At 37.1% G+C, this 20,023-nt stretch overlaps 2 protein-coding genes across 7 annotated transcripts in view; one reads left to right on the plus strand and one right to left on the minus strand.

The window, feature by feature from the left end:
• The first annotated feature begins 726 nt into the window (after positions 1–726).
• Positions 727–20,023, plus strand: part of LOC131433657 (polycomb protein Asx) — a 46,922-nt gene continuing 27,625 nt past the window's right edge. For 2 of the 6 annotated variants that reach the window (XM_058600155.1, XM_058600158.1), the window contains exon 1: positions 13,050–13,514. In XM_058600155.1, coding sequence (XP_058456138.1) covers positions 13,501–13,514 — 14 coding nt within the window. In that variant the 5' untranslated portion in view covers positions 13,050–13,500. Of the gene's footprint in view, positions 1,479–13,048; positions 13,515–20,023 lie in introns of those variants that run through there. The other 4 variants (XM_058600157.1, XM_058600156.1, XM_058600160.1 and 1 more) reach the window with 4 other exon arrangements.
• On the minus strand, positions 6,200–8,581 carry LOC131438748 (uncharacterized). The gene is made up of 2 exons (XM_058608985.1): positions 6,848–8,581; positions 6,200–6,799 (listed from the first exon to the last, which is right to left on the minus strand). Exons 1-2 carry the CDS (start codon positions 8,579–8,581, stop codon positions 6,200–6,202), a joined length of 2,334 nt encoding a protein of 777 aa, XP_058464968.1.

A 20,023-nucleotide genomic window follows, 5' to 3' on the forward strand; every position in this document is an offset into this window, starting at 1 on the left:
AAAGCGAGTGAAGTTTTTGCAAAAAAACTCGTAATTAAAATCTACGGTATATTTACTAATTGCATTCAAAACCGACTTGACACACACACATATTCAAGAAAAATATCAAAATGAAAGTTTATTCATTGCGGAATTCATTCGACCGAATAAATTTTATGTTGATCATTAAGCTGGTTTCAAAATTTTCCTGAATTTGAAAATTGGGTTAGGTTAGTTTAATACTTTAAACAGAAACCAGTGAAATGTTGATATCTCGAGTACTCAAATGTTTAGGAATCGAGAACCATTAATTTTAGATACTTGCTATTCCCAGGCATTTGAAAAATTGTATTGAACCATCTAAATCCATTATAAATAAAGTTTCTTTTTCGCTCAATGAATCAAGATCCACATCACCACGTCTGAGTGATTACTTTTTCTTCTACTTCTGCTACGATTTTGCGAATGAATTTTTTTTTTATCAGAAATCTTTGAAAACGTGAACTAATTTAAAATCAGAAAAGAAAACGAGTTATTTTAACTTCTGTCCAAGATGAATATTCTCGGTGCAGATGGCAGCGAACGTACCCCACCGACGGTCAGACTCAGTCCTGCCAACCAGCGAATGGCGTCGATCAAAAACAAAGCACTCCGCGGGCTCTCGGTTTCGGTCGATTTGCTCGCCTGCTCTGGCGACTGCAGCCCGCGGCGATGAATGAACGATGAACGCAGAAAGATTGAGCCAGCAAGCAGAGTTCGCGTATGTAGTGCAAATGTCGGTGCGCAGTTTTTGCCCTTAAAAGTACTTTTCCGTCGATGGAAAACGATGAAAAATGGTTTAAAATTAGTCCCGATGTGCACGGTTGTGGTTTTCCCGTGAAGAATTTCCGGTACGGACCCGATTCGAGTGAGAAAATTGCATTTGTTTGAAGGGGCATTTTCCGCTGGAAGGATCGTCTTTTTCCCTGTGTGCTGCTGTCGTGCTGTTCATTTGTGTGTGCGAGAATGAACTCGTGCGGAAGAACAAAGAAGAACGAGACGGAAAGTTGTACAAGGCAGAAAGAAGATTGACGTTTCTTCGTGTGGGTATGTGCCAGTGTCCCGTAGATGCGTTTGTGAATGGATAGTCGGAATTTACGCGGACGATCGACGATTTCAACGTTCGGTGTGTGCGTGTGAGATTGGGCAATTTTGGAGGTGTTCTTTTTTGAGCAAAGTCGCGATTGTGTATCGTTTTTTCGTTCAATTTTCGACTCAAACAAAATTTGTGACGGTGCATTTGTTTTTACAGTCTGTTAGTGTTGGTACGACAGTTTTCTAGAGGAGAGAATATCGATATTATTTTCGAGTGTTAAGTTAGTGAACGGTTTTTTTTATATATATAAAGAGCCAACGACAAGAATTTGCATATTGGAGAAGTGTTTCTGTTATCTATATCTACTGCATCAATATTTCTGCTGAGTCCAAGTGATGCGTCGTGGAGGAATATAATAGTGTTGGTAAGATTAAAATTTTTTTAAGTTAAATGGCTCGTTTGAAAGTGTCGACCAAATTAAAGTTAGAGTTTTTGAAAATCCCAAGATTATCGTTTATGCTTCAGCAAGTATTTTTTAGTTAGTTTAAGTTAGCTTTAGTATGTCCAATAAGAATTGTTTAAAGGTGACAAAATAAAAGGGAGAACAAAATTACAAGTAGCTTCATATTTAATTATTTCATACAAATATAATTTCGCTTTGTGTCATTCGTTTGTTTTTGTTGTACTTTTATTTTACACGAACACCACTGTGCAGTAGCTGTCATTTGCAATTTGTGTTCATTTCCGCAAATGCGTATGTGTGTGTATCGATGAAACGATTGCATGAACAGACTTCAACGAGGGGTGAATCAATGCCATAATCAGTGCATATGTTCAATGGCGCAATAATTTGCATCTGCTAACGTTAAAAATTCTTTTATGTATGAATTCTAGATGCGCAGATTTATGTATCATTTATCGAAAAAGCGTGTAAATTAAACTTTTTCAACTCACACATTTTTTATTGTTATGATAAGTAAAAACAAATAAATAATAATTTAAAAAAAAGTCCAATCAATGAGAGTTGACGATTTCTAATATAAATTAAATAAATTGAATAATTTGATAACGAAACGAGTGTGGTTTTCGAAAATTTGTATTGTTGCATTAAATATTTCGTATTTTATGAATTTGACTACAAAACATTTGAGTACAGGTTTTGCAGTCAACCTTTGAAGCATTTTATTTTTGGTAGTTGACTGTACATAATCCTGTTCAAGTAATCAAATAGTAAAAAATTTCTATAAAAAAGTATGTCTTAAGGAACGTGGGTCGCTCTCTTAGAGCAAACTGCAGATTTTGTAACCTTGGAAAACATCGACCATCTGGATTATGATCCTTTTAATTTAGTGAGTTTCCCTATTAAATTGGCAGAAATTTTCTTTTCTTTATCCATTCTTTATGATTCGTAGAAAGCTGAAGAGTCGGTGATTGTTTTGCTAGTCTTTTGCTGGATCTCGATGTTACCTTTTTTCTGGGAGAGCTGTTCTCATTACTTTTCAATCAGGTTTGAAGGGTAGTTGGCTTACAGAACGAACTTTCATATACAAATTGCTTTTATATGACACTAAATTCTACAATTTATACTGACAACAACCGGACCGTTCGAAACTAAAAATAAACCAGAAACGTCCAGAATTGACCAACATCAGAGAGAACTGTCCATCAGGACAATGTCCGGTCACATACGTATAAGGTGATTCTTCGTGATTGTCATCTGTTTCTTCCGTTGTAAAATCTTTCTCGGTTATAATGAAGCGACATCAAGAGAAATAATAAAGTCAATAAAGTCCAAAACTTCCAATTTTAAAACTGCTTTTTGGTTTATGTCGTTGGCTAAACATCATGTTTTCATAATTTGCGAGCGGAACTGATACATTGATTTTTCGTTTTTTTCGTCAGTTTTTAAGTGAAAGAAGTTGACGGACAAACATCATCTTTCTTGTGTGTTTTTTATCAAACAGCTATAACATAGTTCTGCTGTTTTGTTCAATCCAGCAGGAGATATTCACGATCAAAATCTACCGGGCCGCAGTACGACCGACGACTTTTGAAGATTCATGATTTAATTCATGACATTATGTAATCAGTCACTTAGTTTACTTTTTAATCAATATTAAGACATATTGGGATCGTTAGATAACTAGAAAGGATTTTCAAAAAGAATATGTTTTGAGTAGAGACAGGACTAGCATTTGCTAACCTTGTCATACGATTAAACACAGCTCAAAAGATGTAAAGATGATTTAGTTTTTCGAAAAAAGTGAATTAATTCTATTAGTTTACAAGTCTTGTAAGTTGAAGACCACACAAATTCACGAAAGTACCGGAAATAGTGGTCGAAATCTTCAAAATAGAACAAACTCATTTTTTTTCGCGACGGCTCAACCGATATTCGTAAACATAGAATCAAATGTAAGGGTTGACGATTCTCCATAGAATTGTTTTATTTCATCTGGATCTGACTTTCGGTTCCGGAATTACAGGGTGATGAGTGTTTGAAATTTCAAGCCGTCGTATAGTGCGACGATACAGAAGGAACAAAATCGCGGATGTATTCAACTTTTATTGTATTCCAGAAATCTGCGACCGTTCCAAAATACGCAGTCACTGTGAACACTCTCTCAAAGAATTCAATTACTTTCATTACTGTTGAAAGGAATAGAGAACTATCATTCTTTAATAAATGACTTTTGTTCACTCATTCTTCCAGAGGAACTAGTTCTTAATCGTTCGCGAACGGATCGCCCATCTCTAATTTGTCCAAGATCCTGGATCACTTAACTTGATCGATAGTTGTTCGTTTAAAACAGTTCCTTCGAAAAATAAATAAACACGAATTTGAATAGGCACAAAACTATCGTATTATTTTCTTATTGTCGATTCTCGAGCCAAACGCGGCTTATAATTAAATGGTCGACTTCATATTTTCTCCAAGGCTCGTTCACAGCAAAATCTGGACAGATTAAATCAGGAATCAAACAACTCTGCAACCATTTAGCAGCGTTTGTAAAAGATTTTCGATTTTTTTCTATAGCTCTAGCTTGTTGTTTGTATTCAGAGAGTTCTCTCTTCACGAGAGCCCAACACGGCCCAATAGGTTTCAATTCCGGGCAGTTTAGTAGATTCGCCACTTTCGGTACAACATGGATTCTTTGGATTGCTCGAACACAGCTGTATATTGCCTGCCAAACCAAATATTGTTTGGAAAACTTGGCCTTTATCATCATCCTGTTCATGTTGAGCGACTTCATACTGACTACTTACCGGTACTTGGAAGTAGTTGGAGACATTTATATGATAAATTCGGATTTCCATTGCGACCGCACACAATTGCACTTCGCTCTTCTTTTGACGCCATCTTCGATCCAAAAGCTTGTAGTATCACCAAAAATTGGTCATCAGTCTCCAAATGTTTCATGCATTGATAAGGTATTTCCCGAAATATACGTATTAAGGGATGTCCTGATTTTGTCACGAACAAGCCTTAGGTTGCCGTTTGTCTAGAGATTGAAGGTCAACAAATTTTATAATATTTAGAAATATAGCATTTCATTAAAAATATACCAATATAGCTCAGGTAATGAAAATCAGATGTCTATTATAAATAAGAGTTCATTTTCATTTTTGTTGATTGTTCTTATATATATATATATATATATATATATATATATATATATATATATATATATATATATATATATATATATATATATATATATATATATATATATATATATATATATATATATATATATATATATATATATATATATATATATATATATATATATATATATATATATATATATATATATATATATATATATATATATATATATATATATATATATATATATATATATATATATATATATATTTACAGAACGTCAGGCTTTGAGGTGCAATTGAGGATTCGATTAGTTTGAAATTTTGAACTTACCAGGATGCATATTCTATATGAAAATTGTATATCCAATAATTAAGAATATCACGAAATTGCTTCGTCCCGTATTAATTTTTTAAGGATACATTTTTTAAATATTACCATTTAATTCTGTTATAAGTATATTGTATAATTCTATAGCTCAGTACTGGGACTGCGGTTTTCGCGAGAGTGAAAAAACAACTTAGCGTCCGTTCTTCGCAACGGTTAACTTTATTCTCTCTTATTCATTATTAGCAATGTTGCCAGGAAAAATTAGAAGTAATTCAAGCAAGAAAATTCATAGATAAAAATTATATCAAGAAACTGCGTTACACAACATGTACACTCTAAGCATCAATTCATTCACCCCCCGTTGAGACTTGTAGCTCAACAGATGGTAACAATGCAATTTTAGTTACGGCTCGTTTGAATTCACCAGCAGTGGTCCGAACAGTAATCACTCGAACGGCCGTATCCTCTCCAGGATGTAATTTCACAATTCTTCCTAGCCGCCACTTCTGCGGGGGTAAGTTTTCGTCGACCAGCAGCACTAGTGCTCCAACCTTGAACTCCTTTACTGTACCGTGCCATTTCTGTCGAGTCTGCAATTGATGTAAATACTCCCTTGACCACCTAGTCCAGAAATGCTGCTGCATTCGTTGGATATGCTCCCATCGTCTTAATCGATTGATCTTCTCGGACGTATAGGAAGGTTCTGGTATAGCAACCGCTGATCTCCCAATCAAAAAATGTGATGGTGTGAGAATACCGAAATCATTCGGATCCTCCGACATCGCGCAAAGGGGACGTGAGTTCAAAACCGCTTCAGTTTGAGTAAGGAAAGTATTCATTTCTTCTGTAGTCATTCGTGTTTCTCCAACAATCCGTTTCATGTGATACTTCAGCGATTTTACACCTGCCTCCCAGATCCCACCAAAGTGAGGGCTTCTGGGAGGAATGAAATGCCAAGTGATTCCCTTCACAGCACAAAATTCATCCATCCTCTCTATATGGTGCTGGTCCTTAAACAATTTGTTCAACGCAGCAAGCTGGTGATTTGCTCCAATAAAACACGTTGCATTGTCGGAATATACATCAGAAGGAATACCACGTCGGCTTGCGAAACGTTGAAGTGCAGCGATGAAATTATCGGATGTCAGGTTTGAAACTAATTCAAAATGAATAGCCTTTACCGCCATGCAGACAAAGACGACTACTTAAGCTTTAAATGATTTCGTACTTCGCATTTCAGGTTTCAACAGAAACGGCCCAGCATAATCGATCCCAACCTTAGAAAACACCGCTGAAGGATTCACACGAGACGCCGGAAGGTTACCCATAAACTGGGTGCCGATAATGGGTTGGTGCTTGGCACACTTTAGACATCTGGAAATAATTCTCCTGATAGCTGATTTAGCTCGCAGTGGCCAGTAACGTTCGCGTACGATCGCTAACAAGCCTCCTTGACCAACGTGGTAGTGCTCTTCATGAAGTCGTCGAATCAATGTCTCCGTGACATGGTGTCGCTCCGGAAGTAGTATTTGATGCCTTCCATCATATGGAATCGCTGAATACTTCAATCGTCCACCTAAGCGTATTAGTCCATCTTCTCCAATAAACGGTGCCAGATTCAATAGACAATGGCGCCTTGTTGAACTTACTCGTAGTTCCCTTAACAAATCGTTGAACACTTCTCCTTGAACTATCACGAATATTGCCCTTTCAGCGTTAGTCATCTCTAAAGCATTAATAACACTAATGTTACGCTTTTTACGAATGACAAGGTCAATGAACCTTAGTACGTATACCCAAGCTCTCTGCAATTTACGGTAATGGCTTAATCGGTTTAAGATTATCGAACTGACCTTTATGACTGTTAGCGTTTTGACTGGTTTCATTTCTGGTAAATCTCTTATAATTTCAGATTCATCTGCTCTTGGTATCGGTTGTTGTAACTTCGGTGAACCATTCCACCACAGCTCGTTGTTGAATAAATTCTCAGGGAAAGCACCTCTTGAAATCACATCAGCAGGATTGAAAGCCGATTGGACGTACTGCCATTGAAACGCATTAGTCATTTCAACAACTGCTGCTACTCGATTTGAAACAAACTGATTCAGCGTCGAAGGTGGTTTTTTCAACCAACACAAAACGATGGAACTGTCACACCATAATTTCACATCATCAAATTTGATATTCAACGTTGAAATAGTTTTTGTCACAAGTTCTGCTAGGAGTTTGACACCACATAATTCAAGTCGAGGAATTGTAATCGGTTTTATGGGAGCGACGCGAGATTTACTTGCGAGTAAGTTTATACTAATCGATCCGTCAATTGCGATACACCTGATGTACACTACCGCACCATAGGCCCGCTTAGAAGCGTCTGAAAAGCCATGCAATTCAAACCGTTTTGTTTCACTCAGGACCACGCATCTTGGTTTACGTATTTCGTTGACGATCGGCAGCTGACAACGGAATCTAGTCCACTCCTGCAAAACTTCTTCCGGTAGCTCATCGTCCCAATCCAAACTAAGACGCCAGATATCCTGCATAATTAACTTGGCTGCTGTGATAATCGGTCCAAGAAAACCAAGAGGATCGAATAGACGACCGATGTCAGATAGTACCTTGCGTTTAGTAGTTGAAATTTCTTCGTTAACTGGTTGAACAAAAAACGTGAAGAAATCATCACGGGGATTCCAAATCAAGCCAAGTGTTCGTATAGTGTTATTTATTCCTGTGTGTTCAAAACTTACGAACGTCTCTTGCAACTCCGTTGGAATTCTACTTAATACAGTCTGGTCATTAGAGCAAAACTTATGAGCACTGAAACCACCACGTTTCAGTAGCGCTGACAACTCATTGTAGATGTTTACCACAACATCAGCATTTTTTCCTCCTGTTAAAAAGTCATCGATATAGCTATCGTTTCTAATCACTTGTTCGGCTAGCGGATAATCCTTGCCCTCGTCTGTCGCCAACTGTACCAATGTTCTAGTTGCATGATGAGGAGAGCTGGCTACTCCGTAGGTAACCGTCTTTAACTGATACACCTTGCGGTCTCCATTACCATCCACCCACAATATTTTCTGGAACTTGCGATCATCCTTATGAATCCAAATCTGGCGGAACATTTTTGATATATCTGCCGTTAGGACAATAGGGTGGGAACAGAAACGTAAAATGATAGACTGCAAATCGCTCTGGACTGTCGGTCCAACCATTACGATATCGTTTAATGACACTCCTGTGCTTGAGCTTGCCGAGGCATCAAACACCACGCGAGTTTTCGTAGTGGAACTTGTTGCTTTGTATACTGCGTGATGGGGAATGAAATATCCGTTTTTGCTACCGTCGTTGACTTCCTCCATGTGACCCAACGATATATATTCAGACATGAACTGAAAGTACTGTTCGCGTTTGGAAGGATTCTTAGCCAATGCAATTAGTAGTCGATCTAGGCGCTTGCTTGCTGTTTCGTACGAATCACCCAGCTTAGGTTTAGATTCATGAAAAGGTAATCGAACGGTGTATCTTCCATCACTTTCTCTAGTATGCGTACGAGCGAAATGTTCCTCAACGAATGCTTCAGCCATACTAACGTTCGACTCCATGCCAACAGTTTCAATTTCCCAGAATCGTATTAATGTTTTGTTTAACATGTCTTCTTGGTGGCTCAGTTGGCACATACGCGCGATCGTCTTAGACTTCCTGGTCTGTACCGATCCTCCAACGACCCAACCTAATTCTGTCAGTTCATCCTTGATCAGACGGACAGTTAGCCACTCGATGTTTGGCTTTCAAGCAATTATAGCATAAATTCTTCTTCGAAATAACAGTTTTGCGTTCTTCAACACTAAGTTCATGGAATTTAGCACATTTATATATACAGTGATCTTCCTTGCAGCACGGGCAAACTTCTTTCGTAGTTTGAACGAATGATCTTGATCCACTTAGTGTTGGTTGCTTCTGGTTAACAGTTTGTCGTTGCTTATTGGGTACGCTGGATTGCTGTGACGATTGCTGCTGGAAACGAGTCGTTCGAATCAAAACTCGCCCCTTCTCCCTTAGAAAATCCATAAATTCCGTAAAAACAGGCATGTTACCGGTTCCAAGCCTTAACTCCCACTGTTCTTGGGTGTCTCTATCCAATTTTTTATACAACACATTTACGATGATTAGCTCTGACAGCTCATCCACCGGGTATCCATGATTTTTTAATGCATCGATGTGCTTAACACTGACTTCAACTAAATTAGAAATCGAGATTCCGCGACTATCTTTGCTAACTTTAGGAATGTTGAGAATAGCGTCGATATGCATATCCATGATTAACCGACGGTCTTCGTATGCATCAGTTAGAATCTTCCAGGCCATATTGTAGTCATTGCTATTTACGACTTCCTGATCAATTTTATCTTTCGCTTCACCGAGCAATGAATTTCGCAGATGTAGGATTTTCATTGCCGGAGTTTCATGAGCATATCTCGCCATAATGCTTGTAAATAAACTTTTGAAAGTATACCAGTTCTCTGGATTTCCATCAAATGTAGGAAATGGTGCATGTAACTGTGGTGTTTGCGCATTCACGTACACCGGCTGCTGCTGCATAGCTACTTGATTCGGACTACCTGCCGACAGGGTATGACTGATTTTCGTTTTTAAGCAAACATAGAGCTGATTATGCAATTCCTCAAACGATGCATAGTTTTTGCGTAACTCAGCTCTTTCCTCCTTTGGCAATAACATAGCAATATCCGAATACGTTTGTTCATAATCGAGAACACACCGTTGTAACGTCTCCAAGTGCAATTGGAGCAGATGCGTGCTCACATTTTCTTGTCGTATCGATTCGTTCATCCGTAGCAATTTATCCACCAACATATCACGCCGATCGTACAACACTTCCAGGTTTCGTTCCATTGCAAACCGTTCTTCCTTCTTCTTTTTCGCAGTTTTCTGGTCCGCAATTGAAATCACTTGGTTGTTTTTGGTGGCACTTTTTTCACCCGTTAATGCGTCTAATATATTCCTACGAGTAAACTCCTCCACGCTTCGACGTGGTGTTTCTGTATCGGACATTCACACACTTTCTATACTTTCGACGTTAAGATTTCAATAGCGATTATTCCGATGCTTCCGCTCCCTTCACGACGGCGTCCTCATTCACACGCTCTCGTGCAGCAGTTTTACAAAATGGCGTCCTCATTTGTTTGTGCCACGGGCACACTGCATTAACTGGTGGCGTAGCCTCGAGCTCCGCACCTTCTTTACTGGTTCGGCCTTGGGCCAACTAAAATACGCGTTACCGATTTTCACTACTTTCGAAATCGACCGATCGCGAGAACCGTCCAAACCCGGTTCGAAGGACCAAAATGTATAATTCTATAGCTCAGTACTGGGACTGCGGTTTTCGCGAGAGTGAAAAAACAACTTAGCGTCCGTTCTTCGCAACGGTTAACTTTATTCTCTCTTATTCATTATTAGCAATGTTGCCAGGAAAAATTAGAAGTAATTCAAGCAAGAAAATTCATAGATAAAAATTATATCAAGAAACTGCGTTACACAACATGTACACTCTAAGCATCAATTCATATATCACGTCACTATACAAATTCACTATGTATCTCACGACACTATAAATCTTGTATAATAAACGTCACATCACATATACGCATTTCGACTACAATTTATATTCATCTTCAGTGTGATAGGTTTGTTTAACTTTTTGGTTGTGGATCAACTAATATGGCTGTCACTTCAAGCTCCGAAGATATAACCATTTAAGTGACTGGATCATGCTTTTGTGAACAAGCCGAATCAGCCTGAATGAATTTTTGTATATAATGAGCCCACTTAGAAATTATGTTAATAAAAAAGGTGTGTGGGTAATGTCACTAACCTAACTGGAGACGGTGAATGCGGATAAAATTCACACAATTTTTCACACTTCCAAAAATCTATAACCGTATATATTAGTTTGTTTGTGTAATTTTTGTGACATGTACTACTACGAAGTGGTAGTTTTTATACTAAAGTTTGACTGATTGACGGCTAACATATTCTACGACGTGAAACAAAAGACAACAGATTTACAGGAAAACTGCAAAGTTCTTTGTGAATATTTTAATGGTTTTGAAAATAGCCGATTTGTGCAGTTTATTCGATGTTCACAACTGTTGAATCAGGAATCAGGATCCCCGTCAATCCGTTTGTGAAACTTTTATAAAAAACAACAACCTATCGCCTCTACGCGATTTTACGTGGTTTATGCTCTTACGCATCGTTGATCTTGGGGTTTCGTGAATCCCTAATCCACCTCTATCAAAGCTCGATTAATATGGTTAAATCAGTACTCGAGTATCTCTCCAGCATCAGGTGTTAAAACACAATTGTTTTATGATGTTTCAGACAAATCAAGGAAAGTTGAAAAATAGCAACTCTCCTCAATTGCAGGATATTTTTTTTCCAAATAAAATTGTTGCCGGCCAAAAAATGCATCCGAGAAGGGCGAAGCCTGAAACGCTATCGTATACTCAATTTAAACGTATTCATGTCAAAATAAAGTATGATATGGTATCTTCTCGATCACTACTTTTTTAACCACGCATCGAAAGCCTTCAAACTCAAAGTACGGAATGTTACGACAAAACCATCTCATATGATATAAAGAACAGGAAATTCAATAAGTATCCCACTGTGGATCCCCTTGATGTTCATTCATTATTCTATGCATCCTTCCTTCGCTAGGCTCGACGAAGAAAGTTCCCTTCGGCACCATCAGACAGGTTCCATACAACGGGGCCTGATTGCACACCAATACCAAGGCATCATCATTATGCAAATAAAAACTTGTACAACTAAAACACCACACCAATCACGCCGTTGATAGAGCGAGCGGCCAAAATATGAGCGTAGTAGCGTAAGAATGTATCGCACACCATCTCACTCGCGGCTGAATTCTTGAACTCTGTCTGTCTATCCTGTCCTGTCCTGTGCCATCCTCCTCTGCCTGCGGTTCACCGATACAAGATGGGTAGAGTTTTCCGCAGAAAGGTAAGGGAAAAATTGGATCAATATTAACTATATCTAAGATTCTTTGGATTCTTGGTCGGATGTATCGTTATTGAAGAATCCAACCAACTCTCGCTGCGATGCGGATGCGATCGCTGCGCTGCTCGAGTGGCGAGCTTTGAACTAAGCAATGGTGATAATTTTCAGATTTTGCTTGAAGATTCGAAAAAATTCCGTGTTTTTACGTTTGAACCGATGCCCGAAGGGCCGACTCAGTTCGTCGAGTACGCAAAATGCCTGTGTGTATGTGTGTATGTAACGTTTTTTTGCACTAACTTTTCTCGGAGATGGCTGAACCGATTTTAACACCGATTTTTTCCGGAAATATAGGGTAAAGTGTGTTAAAAATTTTGTACCATCACTGAAAACCCGTAAAAAAAATTCTAAATCGACCTCAAATCTTCTCCAATTGATATTTTTTATCAGTAGACGTTCACACAAACCGATTTCGGAATCGAAGAAAATTATTTTAAAGAATACCACAGTTCTATATATGATAGTAGGATTGATATGAGAAAGGCATCATTACACCACTAGGTGGATTAAAACAGGTTTTTACATACACGATAATTTCCATATAAATCTGGACAATTTTTTTTTTAGAAATTCTTTTGTTTAATTAAAAAGCTTCGATTTGTTTTTATATTAAATTTTGCATCAACACATTGTTCCCAATTTTAGTAGGACAATCAATGAAAAATGGTTGAAACCGGTTTCCTGAATTCATATTCAACGGAATCAAAGCTGCGGCAGTCGTGAAAAACGAAACACCATCTGCAAAATTTTTCTTAAAACTAAACGTTAAATCCCATGCCGAAACCAAAGTGTGGCGTCCCAAATTTGCAGTATTCCCACCTTCATTCGTACATTCTCTTGTCTTGGTACCATGTATGTCTGTCCTCTCTCGCTCTGTACCATCCCACCTGATAGTTCACCTCGGTTTCTGATGGGTTGGAGAGCAGTAATATCCACGACACAACGACGACGATGACGACGGCGAAGACAACCACGGCAGTCCCAGAGTACAGTCAGTGAAGTGAACACAGAAAATTATTATTCATTTCGTCCATCCTGTCATCACCGGCCCGTTCTGCTGACTGAGTATCCAAATAACCAGCCCTGTCAGTGCGACGTGAGGCGGAATACACTAAATGCAGAAAGTGCAAAATAACGAACGAAGTTCGATGTCTGGTCGATTTGTGTTGCGAGACAATTGACGAAAAATTGCCAAACGCAGTAACAGCTACGGTTTGGAGAAAAAGCAGTAACATGATGAAACGGGGCCTGACTGGCCAGGGAAGTTGAGGTAGGAAAAGAAAAACTTGGAGAAAAAGTGACAGAATCTGAGTTCCAACAATTAGCGAGTTGTGTATATACGTGACGGCACTGGACAAGGTTTGTCGATGGAAACAACTGTACCAATGAAGCATTCACGGTCCGTATGGTCCAATGCAAGTAAGTTTTACTGTGGTTTTTATGTCAATGATGCACTTGTACTTTGAGTTGGTCTCCAGTAACTGAATACTGGATGCATCTTTCATCCTAATCCAACAGAATCCTGTCAATGCATCAATACTCGTAGTTTTTACTTTTATTATTTGCGAACGAAGTCGTGAAAACTCATTCAATCAAGATCCTATAGGTTGAACAGAGGGTAAACAGAAACATTTTTTTAAAGCATATATATTTTTCCTTTCCTTTCCTTAACTCTGTTTTTCTTGAAATACAGGCATGAGCAAATTTATCATTTGACAGTATTGACATATGACTCGTCAGTTATTTTAGGCTATCAGCGATTTACATGGACATACTGATCGAAGACCATATAAGCAGGAACCCATGTTGCCATGTTGTAGCTTCTCGAATACATACATAGGAGGAAATTCTGTGGATTTTCTATTTCATTGTTACGATTAGTTCTACAATTGCGATTTTCAACTTTTGTTATTCTTATAATCTTCACTTTGAACGCAAGGATAGTGCGTCGTTGCAGCGTTGAACTATGATATTGCGATATCTGTTTTTTGCCCTGACTGTTTCAACAAATTTTGTTTTAATTAACCTAATTTTTATTGTTGGTTTTCTCAAAATCAGCTATGTAAACAAAATTGTTGTTTTGATAGTTTTTTTAGGATGGTAGAGAATGAAGACAGACTACAAATGATCCGTGTGGAAAATCATTCATGTAAATGAATATATATTAAATTTCTTCTTAATTCACCTAGTGGTGTGATGATGCCTTTCTCTCGTCATTCAAACAGTCTCATTAAAACATATTTAATTTCTTCGAGATAAAATCGAACACGATTTTGGGTTCATTTTTGATACAATTCTTGCAGTTTCGAATAGTTCACTAAAGCGTGCTTCATCGGCAACATTTCTCAAACCAAAAGTATCAACAATAATACATTTGACCTTGATCATTGGTCACTTTCTGAAACAACTGGTCCGATAGAAGAAAAATCATTTATCGGTTACGTCACTTTTATGATCATATCTCCGGAACCGGCAGTGTAAGTCATATGATCTTCGATCTTGCTCCACAACCCAACTTGGTTGATCTTGTTGAAATCGGTCCATCGATATTCGAGAAAATTGAACGAAGAAAACAATGATTCAACAATTTTCGGTCACGTCACTTATACCATTATGTCTCCGGAATAAGTAACAGTTATGAATGAGCCATCTCCGAGGAAATTGAGTAGGGAGAATTTTTTTGAACAGTACGCACAGAAAATTCTTTGAAGGTCGTCAAATGGTGAGATAACGAAGTCCTCACAAGTTCCTATCTCATGCCTCTCCGTGTGTCTATGATGACATTTGGTTAATAGAACGTTATGCGTTAGTAGCAGAATGAGAGAGTGAGAAATGATTTATACGTTAAAGCCCATCCAGTGCTGTGTTTATCATTGTATATTACAACATATTCATTGTTTATTACATCATGTATTATTATTATTATTATTATTATTATTATTATTATTATTATTATTATTTTTATTATTACGCAGTACTGCGACAAAAGAAGAGCATAACTTACACTGCTACATTAACTGTTATATTGTATCATAGCATATTATTTCTAATATTATTGTCTTACATTAATTTATGTTAAGATATAATGTTTTTTTTTCATAAAAGTTTTTTTTATTCAGGCCTATTTGCGTACAAGCTTTACGTGGCCGATTGAGCTGAGTTTTTAGCTATTTTTTTGTGGTAATTTGAAGGGGAAAAAGCTTGCTTTTACCCCCAAGTTTATGCTAGGTGCACATAACCATTTTCTTAAGTTTACGTTTCGTCTTCGTTTTTTTGTATTGGATCTCGTTGTCACCTTTTTTCTAGGGGGAGAGAAGCTTCCATTTCCCTCCTGCAAGGATTGAGGGGCAGTTTGTTCGTGATTCGTCTCGTCATCCATTCCCGTGGTATTGTTGTAGATTTCATTGCTAGTTGCTGTAGACAGTGTTGGTGATTGCCGAAAATTTGACAGAAGCTGCAATATTGCTCTCTATATTGTATACAACATTTTCAATCCGGGAGAAGATGCTATAAGAACTCGAGTCATTCAATGCATGAACCGCGAGAGAATTTTTCTACATTTCTTCGCTCCACTTTATACTCTGAGTATTTCACGACCCTTGAAAAAAAATACAGTCTGATAATGATCGTTGCTGTGTGGAATTTCTCAAGAGAGGATCGCAAGTTGACAATTATCGCAGAAAATCGAATCGATGGTTCAACTTGATGTTTCTCATACTAGGTTGCAATATTTCAAAACCCTTGTGTGGAGCATTCACATACATTTTCATAGACACAACTTATACAAAGGATATATGCACATAGTTAGAATAAGCGGCAATAGTAAAATGATTCTATCGCAATTATCCACTGCCCATACAGAATCGGATCGCGAAACGAAAATAAGCGACCGTTTGTTGCTTCAGAGAGGATCCCCACAGCAGCGTGCTAACCTTTGATTCTCAGAAATGTCATCAAAAAAAAATTCGCTCTCGCACTGGTGTCTATTCTATGTTAAATGAGCCATGCCGGGTGTTTGTTGTTGCGATGATATTAGTCTCTCTTTGATGGCACTGATTCAATCGTGTAAAGAGTGAAGAGTGAGCATTCTTTGATACGATAAAAGCCATCCTTGGCTGTAGATGCGCCTTGTTGTACATTGTTTACAGTTGCTGGTTGGTTGGATGGTAAGCTGTTAACTGCAGCTGGTGTACTTTGTTCTATAGGGGTTACGTTGGATGGTTTCGTCGAAGGGGATACTTCACTGTTGTTGGTGACTGTCATATGTGTACTGGGGTTACTTGGGGTTGGTGTGAAGGAAGCACCGTTGTCTTTTGGTGTGGTTGATTCTTTCTCCAGTTTATCACATGGCTTACCGTAATGAACAGCTTTTTGATAATATTGACATGTGGCCATCTGATTGTCATAGGTAACAAGTGATTTCCATGGGATTCTTGTATCTTGGCCGAAAATCACATAAGAAGGTATAGCCTTCTTCAAGTGTATGCGTAATAAACGTACGCCATTTAGAATACCGGGGAAAAAATTCTTTCACTTTTCTTTTCCGATAGAGAGAATCTCGCCGTATTGGGACATAGTTTTGCGAATATATGAATCGGTGACGCTTGAGGGAAGGTCATGCTGACACACTTCTATAGCACTATCTTCCATATATACTGGAATGTTGTACTTAATGTTCTCGTGCTCCACATAATGCACATTATTATTGTCTTTTGCGAATTGAATTGCATCCAACTCTTTATAAAACTGGATGTAAACAACATTATTTGTCTTATTGCATTGAAGTAAATGCACACGTTTAATGTCAAGATGTATTTGCTCCTTAAGCAATCCTTCAAGTTCTAGTATCGAAGGTCGAATTTTGCACTGCCTGAAGTCAACAATAATTGTTTTCTTTCGTACCGGCGGTAGCTTTTGTTCGTTTGGTTCACTCATTTTCGAGGTCGTTCTATTGTTCACTCCACAATACTGTACTTGGATGAGATGTGAAAGCGAACTGAGATATAATATGTTGTATGGTATTATGCTGCAATGCATTATATCATATTATATTGTATTATATTATATTGTATTATGTTATATTATATTGTATTATATTGAGCTATGTTATATTATGTTTTATTATATCATTTTACATTATATTACATTACCTTATATTCAATTGTGTTATATTATGTTACATACATACATACAGTACACACAAAAAATTCTTTGAGCAGCTCTCACATACACATACGAACTGAGTCGGATGGTATATCACACAGACCCACAGTCTTCGGGATTTCGTTCAAAAATCGTTTTTGTTTCAGCAATTCTTTATCCTAGCTATAGAGAAAGACAAAACAAGATAAAAATTAATCATGGAAGGAGTTTTAATTGTACTGATCTACAAATAGTGTACTTTGGACAGTTATAAAATTTGTAAATAATTTTGTCAAAAAAAACGCAATATTCTCGAGAAATCACCATTGAACCATTGGTCGCAACATCTTACCTCACGCAATTTAAATCTATCCCGAGACCTATATTCCATATCAAGTTATACATTTGGAAGCTTGAAACATCATTTCCAAAAATTTCGATGGGTGGCGAAACATCTGTAAAGATGGGCTTTGGGTAACTTCTCGGGCAAAAGTTTAATGTGGTCAAGCCTCAAGTTTTCCGCAGTCGATAATAATTGTTTTTTGTCAATGAATTCGTTGTACATATTTTGATTTGGCAAGCACGTTGCAGCTGCTGTCACAATATTCAAGGCCATTCAATGGACTCCGTTACCAGTGGAAATACTGTACACGCAAAGAAAAATATTGCAAAAACAACCAAATTTGGGTTTTAAACGAGTTATTTTTATTTAAATAGTGACAAAAGAAAATGTGGGTTGATATTGCCAATATTGCTACTTGGTACTACGAAGCATTAGTTTGTTTCAATCAATATTTTGATAAAAATAACAAATATTTTACTTGTGTGTTCCTGTGAATTTCTTGTTAAACAATTTAACAGTAAATTCAATTTGAAAAACTAGTTTTAAATACACGAACTCTAGTTTAGGTTAACTATTTTTAGTGCTTTAAATTTACAAACTTTTTAGTTGAAATAAATGAATATAAATGTATCTATATCGACTTACGCTTTCGTATGTTATAATCACATAATTTTGTTTGTTTTTAAGAATGAAATGTTTTTTTTTTTAATTAATTTGCAAGGTAATTTTTTACTCTTGAAAATTATTCGCAAACCACATTGAAACCCGGGTATTTTAACCAGTATCCAATGTTTTTGTGCTTCATCAGTCCGGTCAAAATCTCTGCATCAAATAATTGTTTTGTAAAAAAGGTGTTATGTAATGCTATGCAATTTTCAACAATATTATAAATTATCAATACATTTGCTTGGATTGAAATGGAATGAAAGAAGCATATCAAATTATACTTTCAAAACGCGAAAAAACTTTATCCGCGGTAGAAAAAATGCTGGTTTATAAGAAATAAACTTAATATGATCCATTTAAATAGTAAACTATATTGTATCATAACACAAATAAGACCATAGATAGACTGAACCAATTTTTCTTTGATATAAAGGTATAGCAGGATTGAATCAACATAGACATTGCCGAAAACATCAACTCAACTTTGGCTGACATGTAATAAATAGTTAATTTATTTGAACAATAGAATCAGAAATTTTTTTTTTCGTTTGACTTGCCCAAATTATGATTCGAATCAAACAGAGAAAATTGTTTACCAATCATATTCGAGCTAGAAATTACCATAAATCAAATTAAAAAATCTGCTAACAGTTATGTTATTTCAAACATGCTTCATTTCTCTGTGTGTAGCTTACAGACATGCAAAAAATTTGCACAATTATTGTTTTAATTTTATTGTATGCTTATTTGTTTAGTGTACTTACAGATCTATTCTATTCTCAACTGCTTCCATGATTAGAAAATCATGAAACCAATAATTTTAACTTCTCATGAAACCATGAGCAATTAGTCTTCTCCCATAAAAATTAATCATGGTCCCAAAATGCGTTACTTAAGGAATGTATTTCTTTCAAAGCTTGTAACTCGTAACCCGGATATCATACTCATCGGATGATACTTCGATACTCATCGGATGATTTGACAGCCAAACCAAATGCAAAACGTCATTTGGACTTTACGAGTAAACAAAATTTGAAGTTCCGTTGAGAGCAACACAAGAAAATCGATCGTTTCTTTACCCCTTCGAAAAACAAACTGGGTAACTTAAAAGAAAGCCCAATTGTCAAGACGGCAGAGGATAATTTTTTTCAGACAAAATTCTGGATAATTTTTGAATGGCGATAATTCTCGCTTGTCTTTTGTCATGAGGGAAATTCCAGTCTCAAGGAACTTTGAATAAACTTAACAAGCGCCTTAAGCTTAGAGTCAGCCAAATTTCGGCACAAGTCGTTTATGATTCTGTCTAGCCCCGGAGTCTTATTGTTACATGACAAAAGCGCTTGTGAGAACTTCAGAAGGTGAAGAATGTGCAATCCAACCATAGCGAAGCCGAGCAAAAGGATAGATGCGGTACACTTAGTCTTTTCGTGAAAAAAAAATCCCGTACCATGAAAGTTAAAGTCAGCATTGGGAAGGCGTTCCATGATATAAAACTGTCCAACTGAAACTCTCTGGGGAATGTAAATGAAAGCTAGGCAAAGATCTTTGCCTTTGATTGTGACTTGACATGCGACAACTTCCATACCACGTATCGAGGAGAAGTTAATCCGGTAAAAGGAATAGCACTTTTTGAGAAGTACTGCTGAGTGGGGGCTTTCTCGATCCAAGCGGATAATATGGAAATGCACAGTTTTATACTACCTTGATCAAAAACTTTTTAATCAAGGTATTACTAGCTATGGTTTTGCATATGTTGCCAACTCTACTCATCAATCTT

This window comes from Malaya genurostris, chromosome 3 (assembly GCF_030247185.1).
Source record: "Malaya genurostris strain Urasoe2022 chromosome 3, Malgen_1.1, whole genome shotgun sequence".
In the NCBI taxonomy this organism is placed as follows: Eukaryota; Metazoa; Arthropoda; class Insecta; order Diptera; family Culicidae; genus Malaya; species Malaya genurostris.